The sequence below is a fragment of the Mesoplodon densirostris genome, chromosome 2 (genome assembly GCF_025265405.1).
Source record: "Mesoplodon densirostris isolate mMesDen1 chromosome 2, mMesDen1 primary haplotype, whole genome shotgun sequence".
Classification (NCBI taxonomy): domain Eukaryota; kingdom Metazoa; phylum Chordata; class Mammalia; order Artiodactyla; family Ziphiidae; genus Mesoplodon; species Mesoplodon densirostris.
The window spans coordinates 107,904,660-107,920,394 of record NC_082662.1 but is presented as its reverse complement, the minus strand read 5'-3'; the positions used below and the strand labels follow the sequence as shown (position 1 = coordinate 107,920,394).

General features: G+C 47.3%; 1 protein-coding gene across 1 annotated transcript; it reads right to left on the bottom strand.

Moving 5' to 3' along the window:
* Positions 1–4,400: 4,400 nt before the first annotated feature.
* LOC132481920 (3 beta-hydroxysteroid dehydrogenase/Delta 5-->4-isomerase) lies at positions 4,401–11,659 on the bottom strand. Its single transcript, XM_060086847.1, has 3 exons — positions 11,515–11,659; positions 7,575–7,739; positions 4,401–5,212 (listed from the first exon to the last, which is right to left on the bottom strand). The coding sequence occupies exons 1-3, from the start codon at positions 11,657–11,659 to the stop codon at positions 4,401–4,403; spliced, it is 1,122 nt and encodes a 373-aa protein (XP_059942830.1).
* Between the last annotated feature and the right edge of the window lie 4,076 nt (positions 11,660–15,735).

Genomic DNA, 15,735 nt, shown 5'->3' with positions numbered 1-15,735 from the left:
ACTACCAATATTTGTCGCTGGGGGCAGGGGACATGGAGACATGCTCCTTATTCTTAAAGAGTCTAATTTTCCAGAGAAGGTGAGGCATGTTACATGTGACGTAGTTAAATGTCAAATGGTCTTTGGAAGGCAGGGTGTCTCCCAGATGTGACCCAAGGTGACCCTGGTCTTTCCCCATCATGTTTTTCCAGGTGTAGCTTCCATTCTCTCCTGCACCTGTGCTCTCTGGTCTGTCCACACTGGTCTCATAGTTGCCTGGAATGACTCCCCTTTCCCACCTCTGTGTCTTTCCCGACTCCATCGCCTCTGCCTGGAATACATTTCCCCACATATCTGCCCATTGAAATCCTACCCATCTGTCAACATCCGGCCCCAGTGCAAGGGCTCTATGGAGTCCCCTACCCAGATGGGACCCTCCAGAAGCACTTCACCTTTCTAAGAGCACTTGGTACATTTTACTGTGTACAGAACTTACCATGCCTTATATTTTATTGCTCCCACTAGACTGGGAGCAGAGAAGGAAAACTGGAAGCCTTGGGTGTCAGTCCAGCCTGCAGATGTGTTTTGTTAGTTCGAGCTCTTTTTTTTTTTTAAATCAAAATCAATGTCTTAAAAAAATTATAGCCTATACCAAACATACAGAAAAGTACAGATAATATCATGTGTACTTGGGACCTATCACCAAGAATGAACAGATTGCCTCAGATACGTTGCTGCCCATTTTTTAAGAAATAAACTATTACGCATGCAATCTGAGTGCTAGCCCACACCATCCCATTCCTGGAGCTGGTTTTCACACTGTTTTTAAAATTTAGAATTAGTTGACAGTATTTAGAAATCAAAAGATTTCACATAAAAATTAGGAAGCTTTGCTTTCCTCGAAGAGTCAGAAGATCTGGTAACTTGGGGTATATTCTCACATGAGTCAGCAGGGACTCTGTAGCTGCCGTCTCCCTGACGTGAAGTATGTGCTCTCCAGCACACCACACTCCCTGCCACTCCCTAAAGCCTCTTAGCTTAGGCTGCCTCACTTATACATGGCGCCTGGCTCCTGCAGGCATGTGCGTTTGCCATCTTCATGTAAAATCTTTGAAGTCAAAAAGCTTTTTTATTACTGGAACTGAACCACTAACTCGCTGGATGACCTTGAGCAAATTATGGACCTCTCTGTGCCTCCATTTGCTCATATGTCAGACTAGGATAATAAGCGTACCTACTTTTGAGTGTTGATTGCACATTATTATATAAAGTATTTAGAACAAGACCTGGCTCATAATTCTGCTGCTAAAAGTCCACAGTCTTTTATCCAAAACCCTTGGGGCTAGATGTGTTTTGGAATTCAGATTTCTTTTGGATTTTAATAAGGTAATACGTGTATATATCATATATTACAGTCCATCCCGGCAGGATCCAGGTTAGCACCTTGGAATTAAACACACTGAAATTTCTGCAGGAGAAAAAGCAAGAATACACGTGAAGTGTGATATAGACTTAAACTGCTTCATCCATTTTGGGGTGGGCCAGGCTGCCTAGAAGCATTCAGGCCCTCGGGGAGAAGGCAGGTCCCAATCCCAGAGCTCCCAGACTTTGTCTCTTTCTTGGATATTTGGGTTTTCTTATGAGAGGAGAAATCGTGAGGTTGGATTTTGTCATTGTTCTCGATCTGTTTGTTAATAAAGTAACTGAGAATTTTGTAGTCGCCCCGGGGTTTCTACCACAGCTGACTCTGTCTTGCCTTCCTCCCGCTGTCTTACCTTCCTCCCTCGGCCCTCTGAGGCCTGCTTCCTCAAGTCCATTGCAGTCTAAGCTAAGTCTGGCAGCCTCAGCTGCTTAACCTCCCCTGGGCAAACCCTTCTCACCTGGCAGGCCTGCCCTCTCTCTTCCCTCCTCCGTCCTCCCCTGTCCTGGCTTCACACTCCCCCCCCCCACGCCCCGCTCAGCCTCTTCCCCCTGCCTGGACCACCTCCTCTCCTACCCAAGGCCCATCCCTCCTCCAAGGCCGAGCTGAGGTCCCACCTGCTCCTTGAGGTTTTTCCCAGTAATTTCAGCTCAGCTCCTTTTTCCAGAGTCAGTATACACAGTCCTTAACCTGGTGGCTGAGCACTGACCTGCGCTTTCCTTCACTCATTCACCTGTACTCCCAGCAGCCACCCAGGTGTGTGTGGAGGCGGGGAGGTGGGGGGGGCGGCGCGGGGGCGGGGGCTTCCTTCTTCCTTCCGGGCCTCTGCTGCCTCCGTGCGGTGCTTCCCTGCATTACACCTCTGGCCCCTGTGCACGAGCTCGGACCGCCCTGCGCGGTCCATCCTGAGCCCGGTGCCAGTAAGGATGGGGCTTCGGTGGCCAAAAGCTTCCCAGGTCTTTATGCTTATTCAGCTGAGACCAACAGCCGGCCAGATCCCCTTTCCTCTTTCTCCGCTCACACCAACCCCCGCTTGCCCTCTGGTGACAATGCCGCTTCCCTTTCCTGGGAGAACAGCCCTGGCGGGTTTATAGCTGTGGGATTTCCCTGGGCTAAAAAAACGGACGGAGGGGACTTTGTCCCAGATTCCACCACCCTCCTTTCCTTCCTTCCCTATCGGTATAAACATATGCGGGCGTGCACACCTTACCGGGTTGGCAGATGCTGCCTTTCGTGTTTTGTGCGCTGGAGGAAGGCAGGAAGGGGGTGTTTCTTCTCTCACCTTGTCTCACCCCCTGGGGCCGCTCCACCCTGATCCCTGGGTGCCAGATCCTCTGTCTCTTGGGGTTTTGAAGGTGATGGAGACCTGTTCGTTTGGACCAGAGTGTTTTTCCCCTTTCTCCTTAAGAGTGAATGCTTAAACTACCTCCTTTGTGGTAATCAAATTCAACCGAATTCATAATCCGTAAATTCCCTGGGTAAGAGGCCATCTGGGTGTTGGTCGTGACTCTTGTTGTGTCCGTGGTTCATAAAGACAGGCAACACCCTGGTCTAGAAGGAGAGAGCTCCCCACTCCCCGCATTGAGCCCCACGCCACCCCCTCACCTGCTTCAGGTCACGTGGTCCTTGTTGGCCTGGCAGTGTTTCTTTTGACTGTTGGTCCTCCAGTCAGTTAACGAATGTGTCATCATTTAAGTCCCCAAACATGTCTCGATTGGCCTCCCTTCCTTAGGGGCATTGAGAAGGATGAGAAGGCCAGTGATTAGGGGAAGATGGAGGGAGGGCAAAGAGGCTAAGAAGGTGAGGGAAGAGAGCATGCAGAGCGAGGGAGAGTTTGCATCTCTCCCCTTGACTTTCCTAGGAAGCCGTGGTGCGGCTTCATTGTGTGATTTGAAAGGTTGGAATATAGGCTTATGAGTTGCCAGAGTCGCCAGCACACATATATCCAAGTGTGTTCTAGGGACCTTCAAGGACACTGGCACTGGCAGTGGAGGCTGGCTGCACCTCTGCTTCTCCCTCTCCTCCCAGCCGACAAGGGTATGAAAACCTCCCAGATTCCCCCAAGGGGCTGTCCTTGGTCCTAGGGTGTCTCCTGCACAGGACCGGGCAAGAAGTAGGTGACCCAAGGGAGCTGGGCTCTCCCAGGGATCAGTACCCCATGTCCAGTGCTCTGCTGCACCCCCGACAAACCATCCACCACCCCGTCCCCGTTTTGCTATAAATTTTGAGCAGTTCAGGCTACACAATTCAGTGGACGGATAAGGGCTTTCAAGTCAGTCCATCTGGGTTAAATGTCCCAGTCTCATAGCAGTTAGTGTGACTGTGAATGAGTTTCCTTATTCATCAAAGGGAATAGTCATCCCTACCTCGTAGGTTTCTGGTGAGGGTTAAATAAGTGATATATGTCAGTCATCTAATACATGCCTGAAACGTAGTAAGTGCTTAGTCAGTCCTAGGTTCCCCTTCCCGACACTTCTGCCCACCCCAGTCCCGAGCTACTTTTCTAAATAGGAGACGGTGATTGGGCGGGGTGGGGAATAAAAACGTGTGCAATCACATAAACCACAACTTCCTCCAGATTAGTCATTAAAACGTTTATTACGTTCATTGAGCTGTGTGAAGGAGTATGAACTTTTAAAAGAAAAGAAAGGCTTTTGCATTTAACAAAGGAAATGGAACTAACAGGCAAAACTCTAAGTTAAAAGAAGCCCAAATAGCTCAGAATCGGCAACTGAGCCTTGCCAGTGGCACCAGCAGCTACAGCGAATCACCTTGTCTGGCCGTCCCCTGGAGGGAGGGTCGGGCAGAAAGCTTCCCGTTGGGCCAGTGACAGGGAAAGGTTTCTGGTGGAGGGAGGAAGACAGTAAGATGGTCATCTTATAAAAGGGAGGCAGGAGGACCCGGGCTTGTGCCTGTGTTGTTTGCCGTATGAAGCCGGAAGGGGAGAGCGTGACAGACATCTCCTAACTATACCCACATCCACATCGTTGTCACCCCCAGATCAGTGAGTCTTTGTTTTCAGGGTCTCCTTGTGCTGTTTCACCAGGGAGCCGACCCACTCCTTGGTTTTCTGCTTGGCTTCCTCCCAGGTGAAGAGGGGCTCATACCCCAGCTCTCGCTGAGCTTTCTTATAGGAGAAGGTGAACACACTATTTGACAGGGTTACCAGGTGACAGTTGAAGGGGGGTCGATATTTGTAAATTGGACTGAGCAAGAAGCTCACTATTTCCAGCAGGAAGGCAAGCCAATACTTCAGAGAAACAGGAAGGCTAAACCCGGAATCCAGGCAGAGGCCCCATTCTTTGCCCAAAGTGTAATTGAGGTCATCATAGCTTTGGTGAGGTGTGCCGTCTGAGATGTAGTAGAACTGTCCTTGGATGCTTGGGGCCTTTTGGGGGTCCCGCAGGGCCCTCAAGGCCAGAATGTGGGCCCAGGCCACGTTGCCAACATAGACTGGGTTGACTCTGGAGAACTTGCAGTGATTTGTCAGGATGCCATTGTTCTTCAGGGCACTGTCCACGTGGGCAAAAAGTAATGGGCTCCCCTCCCCATAGATATACATGGGCCTTAAGGCACAAGTGTACAAGGTGCCACCATTTTTAAGAGCCCACCCATTAGCTCCCAGCACAGCCTTCTCGGCAAGCTTTTTGCTGTATGGGTATGGAGAGGACCATGCCGTTTCAAGATGCTCTTCTTCGTGGCCGTCCTGGATGATCTCCCTGTAGGAGTTGGGCCCAGCCACCTCTATGGTGCTGGTATGGATGAAGACTGGCACACTAGCCTGGACACAGGTCTCCAACAGGAGCTGGGTACCTGCCCACGGGGAGCACACTGTCAGTGTCAGGAAATAGTCCAGAGCCAGCCACGCCATGGACCACGTCTGCCCCTAACCCTCAAGGGAATTGGCTATTGCACATGAGGAGTGCATTCCTGTGTGTTTCTGGCTGAGATCAGATTACGCTAAAGCCACAGGATGAAAGCAAAAATGAAAAGAGGCCAAGATTTGGATTCTGGAGAGCAAGCATTTCTAGGCTTTTGGATTTCATGGACCAGTATATGTACTTTTAATTTCAGAAAAGGACAATGAGTTGCCGCTTTATATTTTGCGGAGTAAAGAGATTTTAAAATGATCATTTATCATCTCTACCACCTCATTAAAGATAGGCTATTTTAACTTAAAAAATTAGGAGGCCATACTCTTAGAATAAGGACAGCTCTGGTCCTTAGGCAAAAGAGGACAGCTGAAGGATTCACATCACACACACACACACACACACACACACACACAGAGTTGTATATAGGTAATATATACTTTTAAGTACACATTGAATTGTTCGTATTTTTCTCCTTTTTTTTTTTTTGAAGACCAATAAAAACTTGTCACAAGGAGTTTTTTTTGAGTCACTGAGCAAATGATTGGTGGGTTCTGGGGAGAAGCTGGAGATCCAGACTCTGTTTCTGATTGTGTGTTTCCTACAAAGGCCACTGCTAATTGTGGCTGTGGCTTGTTTACCCAGGTATGAAAAGTCGGGTGGCAAAGCTTCCTTTTGCTTAGCTTTCTGGAGCTAGCACTGGCCTTGTGTGTTGAGCCGGAGGAAGAAGCAGAAAGGAGTGCACCCTCTGCTGGTAATATCTATCATGGGAGGATCTTGCAGAATCCCTTTATCTGGGAAGAATTTTAGCTCATGGAGGTAACCCAGAGCGCCTTCCTTACAAGAAGGAAGCAATTTCCTGGGCAAAGCATCATTTTTGGGTGGTATTTTAAAAAAATCCTTTTTAAGGTCTTTGTGCAATTTGCTTTTCAGGAGAGACAGCCTCCTTTTAAAAAAATTAAATCTAGAAGCAGAGAAAATTCAGAGCTAATTTACCTGCAGAGGGGAGAAATGGCCATGATTGTGAAGTATTTTCTAAACCTGTCAGGGATGCTAGTTTTAGTCAACGGAGGCCTCTAACACTTCTCAGGGATTTCAAATCCCCTGTTGTTGGGAGCCGTGGAGAGTAGAAATTATGAGAGGGGGGCCGAAAACTCGAATGGTTAATCTTAGCACTCTCCTGGCAAAATGGGGGTGACCGGGGGTATGGCTAAGTTAAAACTAGAAATGGTCTTTTTTGAGACAGTGCAATTTTAGGCTGGAGATGCAAAAGCAATGAGTTGCTTTAGAAAAGGAGTCTCTGAGTAGACTAACTCTGGTGGGCAGGGCGTGGAAGGCAGATGGACTGGGGTGCTGTGGTCCTAGAGAGACTGGCCTCCAGGGGTCAGAGGGAAGATACTACACAGCAAGCTAATAAGGGATTTAAGCTAGTCCCTTGAGTGACTGTGTCTAGATTTAAAGTAAGTTGGAAAGCCACAGTTCAGAAAGAGCCACCAAGCACTTATGGGATGAGGATCTAAAGAGGGTGTACTTTGGGCACCTGGCTAGGAGCTACTCTTCAATGATAGATCTGGTAGTGAGCTGAAGAGATGGTATTACGGATAATGGGAAATTATTCTTGTTAAGAAAATATTACAGGCAGACAAGTGCTGGTTAATTCTGTACTGCCAGACCACTGTGAACCAGCTTTGCTAGTTCTCTTGTGAGGAATCCTTCTGGGGGGTGAGCAGGAGGGCTCTGGCATTCTCTTTACCCTTATTATCCTTCCTTTGCAGGAAGTCCCGCCCGAAGGAAACCAGCCCAGAGCTGTGGCCTATCACTCCTAACTGACTTGGAGGTACCTCATACCACAGAGCTCTTAGTTCTTGGCTGTATGGTGACCCTCAACTTAGAGCCACACAGAAAAGCTAGCATGATGACCAAGGAAGCACTTGTAAGGTCTGGTTCCAGCCCAGTGGAGACAGGAGGTGGTTGGATAGCAAGAGTTTGAGGTTGGAGCTGAGTCAACACTTGATTGGACCAGCAGAAGGGTTTTCGTGGCCTTTGGACTCACACAGGCGTGGGTTTAAATTCTAGCCCTTTCACTCCTCCCCAGAGGGCCTTGGAAAAGTCACTTAGCCTGTCTCAGCCCTAGTTTCCTCATCAAAAATACTGAGGATGATGGCCTTGAATCTCTGTTGGTGGTGATGAGGAAAAATACTTGGTGCCCACCCAGCAGGTGTCCACCAGCCTCCTCCTCACTTATCCCAGCTTCTGACCCTCGCTTGCCCACTTCCCTTCAGCTCCTCCCCAGGATCCTATACCTTTCACATTGACATTCATGATGGTCTCTCGCTGAACGGTGTTCATGACGTCGATGACGGAGGCAGTGTGGATGACCACCGAGGTGCCCCGGCAGGCTTCCTTCAGGCACTGCTCATCCAAGATGTCTCCTTCCAGCAAGGTCAGCCTGATCTTGCTCTGGAGCTCTGTGTGAACAGGAGTCAGGTCACTGGAAGGCTTTCTGGATCTAGAAGATTCCTGATGACCCAGGTCTTTAAGGACAGGTAGATTGGGGGGAATGAGGAGTGGGGAGGGGGGAACATCCCATGGAAGGACCAAGTCAACAAGGGCACAAAAATCAGCATGTGTAGCATGTCTTGGGAAAGAGCAAACATCTCTTTCCATCCCGTCTCATTCTAAAAAAGAGAGTTTGAGCAGTGAGGGGTCAAGAGTGCCTGGAACACAAAATTGTTAAAGAGACTCCTGGGGAGTTTATAAAATTCATTAAGGAGAGAATTTGCATTTAATTTGGTAGGGAATGGGGAATCCGGTATAGGTTTTGAATTAAAGGAGAAATGTAAACAGAGTTGTGCTGTAGGAAGTGAACCCTGGCTGCAGTATTATAAAGTGGATCAGTCTAGTGCATATAAGAGAAAGCAAGGTGATTGAGGGATTAATCACATCGTCTGTACCACAGTTCACATGGGGAAGACTGGAACCGGGCATCCAGGAATGGAAGCAGAGAAGGGGAGAGGTACACAAGGTTCGACTTTCAGACCTTACCTTGCCAGGTCCTGGTTCTTACTGGTGATGGGCTGGGAGGAAGAGTCAAAGGCAGCCCGAGTTTTTCCCACTTGAGTGATCAGTAGGATAGTGGCGCTTATTAACAGGAATTTAGGGTGGGCCCGAAGGATGGATTTAACTGAAAGAGCTCTTATTAGATATCATCAAAAGCAGATATCAATGCTGAAAATGAGCCAGCCACCGAGGGACTAACATTCCGGCCATCTAGCGAAGGGTTGCAGAGACAACATCAGGGTCTCTGGCTCCTCTGAAGCCCGCGGGAAGTGGCGCTACTGTGCACTGCTGGTAACATCATCACCTCAGATTAGCCCACGACATAAATGCCACGCTACATGCAGTTTGGATAAATACCCTGCACTTATTTTGTGCTTTTTATTTTGCACACGACTTTCAGCTTTCTGATTTCCTTTCACAGCTATCTCATGAGATAGGGATTCTGATTTCCACTTTACAGGCGAGGAAACCGAGGCTCAGAGAGGGTGAGGAAACGTCCAAGTCACACTTCTAATGAATAGACTCTAGCCTGCCCACCCTCCCCCACCCCCACCCCACCCCCGCCCCGGCTTCAAGCCTTGCTTGCTCTCCCGTTACCCACACACAGGACTGGCACTTTTCTGGGGCAGAGTAAGGACGTCAATTGAAATGAAATTGGCAATGGACGGCAGAGAACAGTGAGAGAGAAATTCAGAGTGAAAAATTCAGGGCTTCAGAATTTCCTCCTTGGGTTACAACTTGGAAGAACCTTAAGCCTGCTCTCCTTAAGCCTCTGCAAAATTAGCCCCGCCCCAATGCTTCCACTCCAAAAAGGCCACGAAGTGAGAGAAAGGCAGAGGAATTAGCCGCAGAGTGGAATTTTCTGATTGTGTTCCCACGTCTGCCCTGCCCCTCCCTTACTCTGCCTCTCTTTCAAGGCTAACTTCAGCAGACTGGCTCAAAGGAATTGTTATGCCCTGAAGCCCAAGGCCAAGGGAGGAAAGACCTCTTACCCATTAGTATGCAGGGCTGCAGAGAGAACAGCAGAGGGCGCTGTGTATGCCTCGGCGGTGGAGCCCTAGCTTCCTCCTCCAAGGCTCTGCGGACTTGGCCAGTGTTTTGCATAGACTGAATATGCAGCTGCTTACGTGGTGTGAACTGGATTGGAGGGAGGCCCAGAAAGAAGCTACTAGACAAACTAGTGGTTAAGAGCACAGACGCTGCAGCCAGACCGCCTGGGTTCAAATCCAGCTTTGCCATTTTCCAGGTGGGGGACCGTGAACAAGTTAACTAACCCCTGCAACGTCTGCATATTTGTGTCCCCTCAAATCCATTTGTTGAAATCCTAATGCCAATGTGATGGTGTTAGGAGTTGGGGGGATGTCTTGGTGGTGATTAGGTCATGAGGGTGGAGCCCTCACCAATGGGATTAGTGTTCTTATAGAAGAGACCCCAGAGAGATCCCTCGCCCCTTCCACCATGTGAGAAGGTGTAGGCTATGAACCCGGAAGAGAACTCTCACCAGGACTTGACCCTGCCTTGATTTTGGACTTCCAGACTCCAGAACTGTGAGCAATACATTTCTGATTATAAGCTACCCAGCCTGTGGTATTTTGTCGCAGCAGTCTGAATGGACTGGATTCTTCTGTGCTTGTATTCTCATCTTTAAAGAAAGGAGGACACTGTTACCCATCCCAGAGGATTGTGATGAGGAACCAATGAGTTGACACACATAAAACACTTAGCACAGTGCCTGGCACAGAAGGAACACCGTGAGCGGTCTCTGTTATTATCCTGACAGAGGCCCCTGCCCACCCATGACAGCGCCTGACTTATTCACATTGGGAAGATGTTCCTCTTAGGTTGAGCATTGCCCTCTCTGGGCATAAGTTGTCAGACTGCAAATATTGCTGAGATGTAGGGATTACAAATGGTTGATGTTGATCAGTTGTGAATTTTTTTTTTTTTAAATCAGAGACGCTGTTGAAACAGAGGATAGAGGAAATAGGATGTTTGCAGAGGTCAGGGGGGAGGAAAGGAGAACAGAGCGATGGGCAGGGGCCAGGAGAGTGGGCTGGGGAGGGGGGGCCTTGTGTGGGGAGAGGGGTCTTCTGGGCAGCCAGGGCCTGCATGTAGACAGCCAGTCCACTGGGGCTGGGGAGGAGGACAGGGAATTGGTTTGGGAGTGCATAGGGGGGAATGGCCGAAACTGAAGATTCACTTTGCCAAGAGTCAGCCCTAGGGCCGTGTGATTGGAGCTCTAGTCTAAGCTCTGCTACCCATTAATCTGGGTAGCAAGTCACTTTACCTTTGTGGACCTCAATTTCCTCATTGTCCGGATGGGTGTTACCCCTCTCCTACCTTCCTCACAGGGTTATTTTGAGGATCTGGGGGGGCGAAACAGGTTGGAAAATAGACTATAAATCAAGCTTTTGCATTGGCACCATGGGCAGCAATCTGGAAAGAGAGACGTGAGGTGCTTCAGCAGATTCTGCAGTCACTTCCTTGTGGTGATGAGGAGAGAGGCGAATAATAAAAAGAGATACAGGGAATCCACGCGAGGGGTGTCCACACTCATGCTGCCTCTTGTTCTGTTTCTGGCTCCCTTGCTGCAGGCCTGTGCATGCTCTGCACTCCCCTCTCTCCTGCTCCGTCTCTAATTCTCTCTCTCTCTCTCTTTCTCTCTCTCTCTCTCTCTCTCTCTCTCTCACACACACACACACACACACACACACTCACTTCACCTTCTCTTCCTTCTATTTCACCTTCACTGGAGATGCTCAGTGAAGCCACAGAAAGACCAGAGCAATCAAGAGGGGCGGGGACACGCTGGTGGGGTCTCCAGGTTAATGGCACTTGCTCGCTCTTTGCAGATGGTACATAGAAAGTGACAAGTCATCAGAACATTGAAGCCTTGTTGACAAGGGAGAAAACTGAAACATGATTTTCTGGATGAGAAGAACAGAGGCTGAACTGGCTGGTCTACAGCCACCCTCTCTAATCCTGGGTCAGGACCAGAATCATCTACTGACACCATCTGTGATTACACCATGGTATTACCCCATCTGTAATCTCCTTCCTGATAACATGGGATTAGCCTTGATTTGACTACAACTTTCCTTAAGTTGCTCGACAAGAACCCCTTCCCCACACCTATGCAGGGTTTAAAATGGAGTTACACACCCACGACTCAAGTTCACTTACTAGAAAATTCCTCCCGAACTTCTGGTCTGAAGACTTTGTCCAGCACCCGGATCTCCTGCAGCTCCTTCTCCTCTACCAACAAGTGGATGATCCTCTGACCCAGAAACCCTCCTCCTCCTGTCACAAGGCAGCTCCACCCTGCCATGGCCAAACCTGGGCACCGAGAAACACTTGCCAGGAACCAGAAAACACTGGGGAGCAGTTTGGATGAGAGGACGACACAGGAGAGAGCCTAAAAGAAATGTCAAGTGATTACATGCTCATAAAAACCCACTGTGTTCCTTCTACTCCATTTTTTGCAAAAACCCCATGCACCCCCTCCCAGGAGTAGCTGAAAGAAAATGAAAAAGCTCTAACCTGTTAGATTGTTGCAAGCCAGATGAAAGAGCTGGGTTCTGGTCTCCTTATCTCCCAAAGACAGGACTGGAGGGAGCTTTATGTGCTGTTGCCTCTGACTCAGCCCACTTCACCTTGAACTCTTACTCCATACTCATTGCTCACCCCTGGTCACTTCATCAAAAAGTGGTGAACTTTTAACTTGTATCTCTCATTCCTCCAAAGCACAAGAAGAGAAAGCAAGCTTCAAGGCCACAGTGTGATAAAGATTCTTGGTTCTACCCTCAACAGGACTCGTGGAGGTCAGTGTCCACTGTCTGGGATTCACAGTCTGTAAACTTAAGCTAGACCAGGAGAAATCTCCCAGCACAGTGTGAATTGCTGCCTTGTGCAGTAAATACATCTGGGCGGGGAGGGGCAGTGGAGTGTGCCTTCACTATGGAAGGCAATTTTCTTTCCCACCCAATATATCTGGAGCCTCAATTTAGATTTCCCCCTGGAGAGTTCTGGGTTTCTGGAGGAAGAGCACCATTGAAGGGAAGCTATCTGGTGATAACCACCTAGTTCTAGGGCCTGTACAACGAGAGTAGGTGTATGGCTGTTAGCTTAACTAACACCATCTTGGTCCCTTACAGTTTTTCCTGTCCTTTCACTGACCCTACTCAGAACTGTGCAGTGAATTACTTCTCTGTCGTCAATGGCTTTGTAATAGATATTAATAGATTTTGTTTAATAACTATTAGAGCCAGGTGGCCTCTATGCTCTGTTAGTCCCCAAACAATGATGAAAACCTTTGCTGACGTATTCTCGGTGCCCATGAGACTAGTTACCCCTTCATAAATATTAATGTAGGAATGCACGTCCTGCTTCCAAGCGCTGACCCTCATACCCTAGGTTAGTTATAAAATTGTCCTGATGGCCCTCAGCAGTGCTGAGTGCAGCTGTGAATGCCTCTGGATCATTGTTTACCAAGCCCTACTCTGTAAGTTACAATCTAATAAACTGATCCATTGATTGCATGGAGCTGCCTGCCTCATTTTTCCTTCTCAAGATGTCTTCTCAGTTTGATGGGCACTTTTTCTTCCCTCTGTTCTCCAACAGTAGAGATCTGTAGCTGTGGGCCACAGTAGCTTTTATTATGAATGTTTGCACTCACTCCAGATTTTGGTTGCAAAACCACTCTCAGTAGATTCTTGAACTGAAGATGCCTATATGCTTCAGAAGCCTGTGCCCAGAGATGCCCAAATACCATCGCCATAAGCTTCACAAGATACTGTCAAAAAATTGAGTTGTAATTTACGTGTGTTAAAATATCCAGATCTTAAGTGTTAGTTCAATGAACCATTACAATTATGTACACCTATGTAAGAAACCACCCAAAACAAAATATAGAACATTTCTTCCCTGCAGAAAACTCCTTCCTACCCCTTTCCAGTCAATTCCCATCCTTCCAATCTACCCCAGAAACAACTACACTCTGATATTTAGTGGATAAATACTCTCCTAATTTTTCTTCTAAATTTATGGTTCTGGGTATATATTTAAATATAGAATCCATTTAAAATTAACTTTTGTACACTGAATACAGAAAACTTTACTATTGTATTCCTTTACTGTCTATCCATTTGCTTTCATCAGTTTTTTTTGTTTTAATTATTTGCTTGCTTATATTTACTCTGGGTTTAATTTACACTTCTTTTTCAAGTTTCTTATGGTCAAAGATTGGATACTTGATTTCTTCTTTTTGACAATGCGCATTTGCATTTAAAGCTGCAAATTTCCCCCTAAGCATTGTATTAGCTGCATCCAACAGTTTTGATGTATTAGATTTTTGTCATCATTCAGGTAAAAATATTTTTCTAACTTACCTGTGATTTCTTCTTTGATGTGTGAGTTACTCAGAGCATGTTGTTTAATTTCTAAAATTGGGGATTTTTTAGGTATCTTATTGTTATCAATTTCTAATATAATACTATTGTGTCCAGAGCATATACTCTGTTTGACTTTGATTTTTAGATATTTATTGAAACTTGTTTCATGGTCCAGCAAAAATGGTCTATCTTGGTGAAATGCCGCATGCTCTTGAAAAGAATTTTTCACGTTTCCATCAGTTGCTGGGAGTAATGCTTTACAAAGAGTGGGTTTGACCCCCTACTCCAGGTCTCTCCCTCACCCCATGTTATAGACATTCTCCTCTTCCCACTAGGGACCTGACTCCCAATGCCTCAAACACACTTGCTTAGGAAAGGTTGACCCTAGTCACTGAGTTATAGCATCTTGTTCCCTGAAGTTATCAGCACTAACTAAAGGCCCTTGTCTTGCTGAGACCCGTAGAGCCTATCTGAGGCCACCAAAGTGCATCATACAGCTTTGCCTGCTCTAGCAATGCTGTAAGTGAACCATATACATCCCCTGTCCTCTTCGAGGCTGGCATTTGTACTCATTCCCCCCAGCTGCTGGGAGTGTTGGAGGCTGGTAGATTTCAGCTAGTATCTCTCTGGGAATTGCCTTCAGTCAAAGAGCCAACAGAACAAGAGTTCAGCGTCTCTGAGTGGAACCAGTAAACTCTACATACAGTGAGACATAAAATAAAGGGGAAGGAAGATGGGGACCACAACATCACCTTTCTTTTATTTCCAAACATCTTTACTGAGATATAATTTACATGCCGTAAAATTAACTTGTTTTAAGTATACAATTCAACTATTTTAAGTAAAATTATGGACTTGCATAACCATCACCATTGTCCTGTTTTGGAACATTTCTATCTCCCCCAAAAGATCTCTTGTGCCCATTAGCAGCCACTCCTCATTCCCACTCCCCTGCTCTGGGCAACTTTTATTTATTTAAAAATTTTTTTTAATTAATTTATTTTTTTTGCGGTACATGGGCCTCTCACTGTTGTGGCCTCTCCCGTTTTGCAGAGCACAGGCTCCGTATGCACAGGCTCAGCGGCCATGGCTCACGGGCCAGCCTCTCCGCAGCATGTGGGATCTTCCCGGACCGGGGCACGAACCCACGTCCCCTGAATCGGCAGGCGGACTCTCAACCACTGCACCACCAGAGAAGCCCTAAAGGCATTCTTTATTTCTGTTACAGTGTTTTTGATCTCCAGCATTTCTTTTTGATTCTTTCTTAGAATTTCCATCTCTCTGTTTACATAACCCATCTGCTTTTGCATGTTGTCTACTTGGCACATTCGATCCCTTACTGTATGAATCAGAGTTGTTTTAGATTCCTGGCTTGATAAATCCAACATCCCTGCCATATCTGAGTCTGGTTCTGAGGCTTGTTCTGCCTTTTCAAACTGTATTTTTTTTGCCTTGTAATTTTTTGTTTAAAGCCAGACACGATGTGCTGGGTAAGAAGAACTCTGGTCAATAGGCCTGTAGTGATGTGGTGGAAGGGTGTGTGCTGGGGAAGTGTTCTACAGTCCTATGATTAGTCTTGGTCTTTTGGTGAGCCTGTGCCCCTGGACTGTGAACTTTACTTCTCAATCCCCCCATCCCCCCTAAAGTGGGACAGGATTGCTAGAGGGGGCAGGAGTAGGGTATTTCCGGTCTCCCAAGCTGGTTAGGCTCTGATAAAACCCTAGTAGGTGAGGGTCTGGTAAAGTGGTTTCTTTTGAGGGCAGGCCTTGTTAAGAACAGTATGCACTGGCGTATATCAAAATGGTTATTTTCCCCTCCCCCTGCTAGAAGTTCTAGGGGTTTTTTCTCGGATATTCACTGTGAGAACCTAGTAGAGTTCCTGTAAATAAAACAAAAGTATTGGGTGGGGTGTCCTTCTCTGACTGGGTGCCCCCAGAGTTTTTTTAACTCTCAGACATGTCCACACCTAGCCTCCAGCAATTCATCAGTTACAGTCCAGGTTTTCTGATGCCAG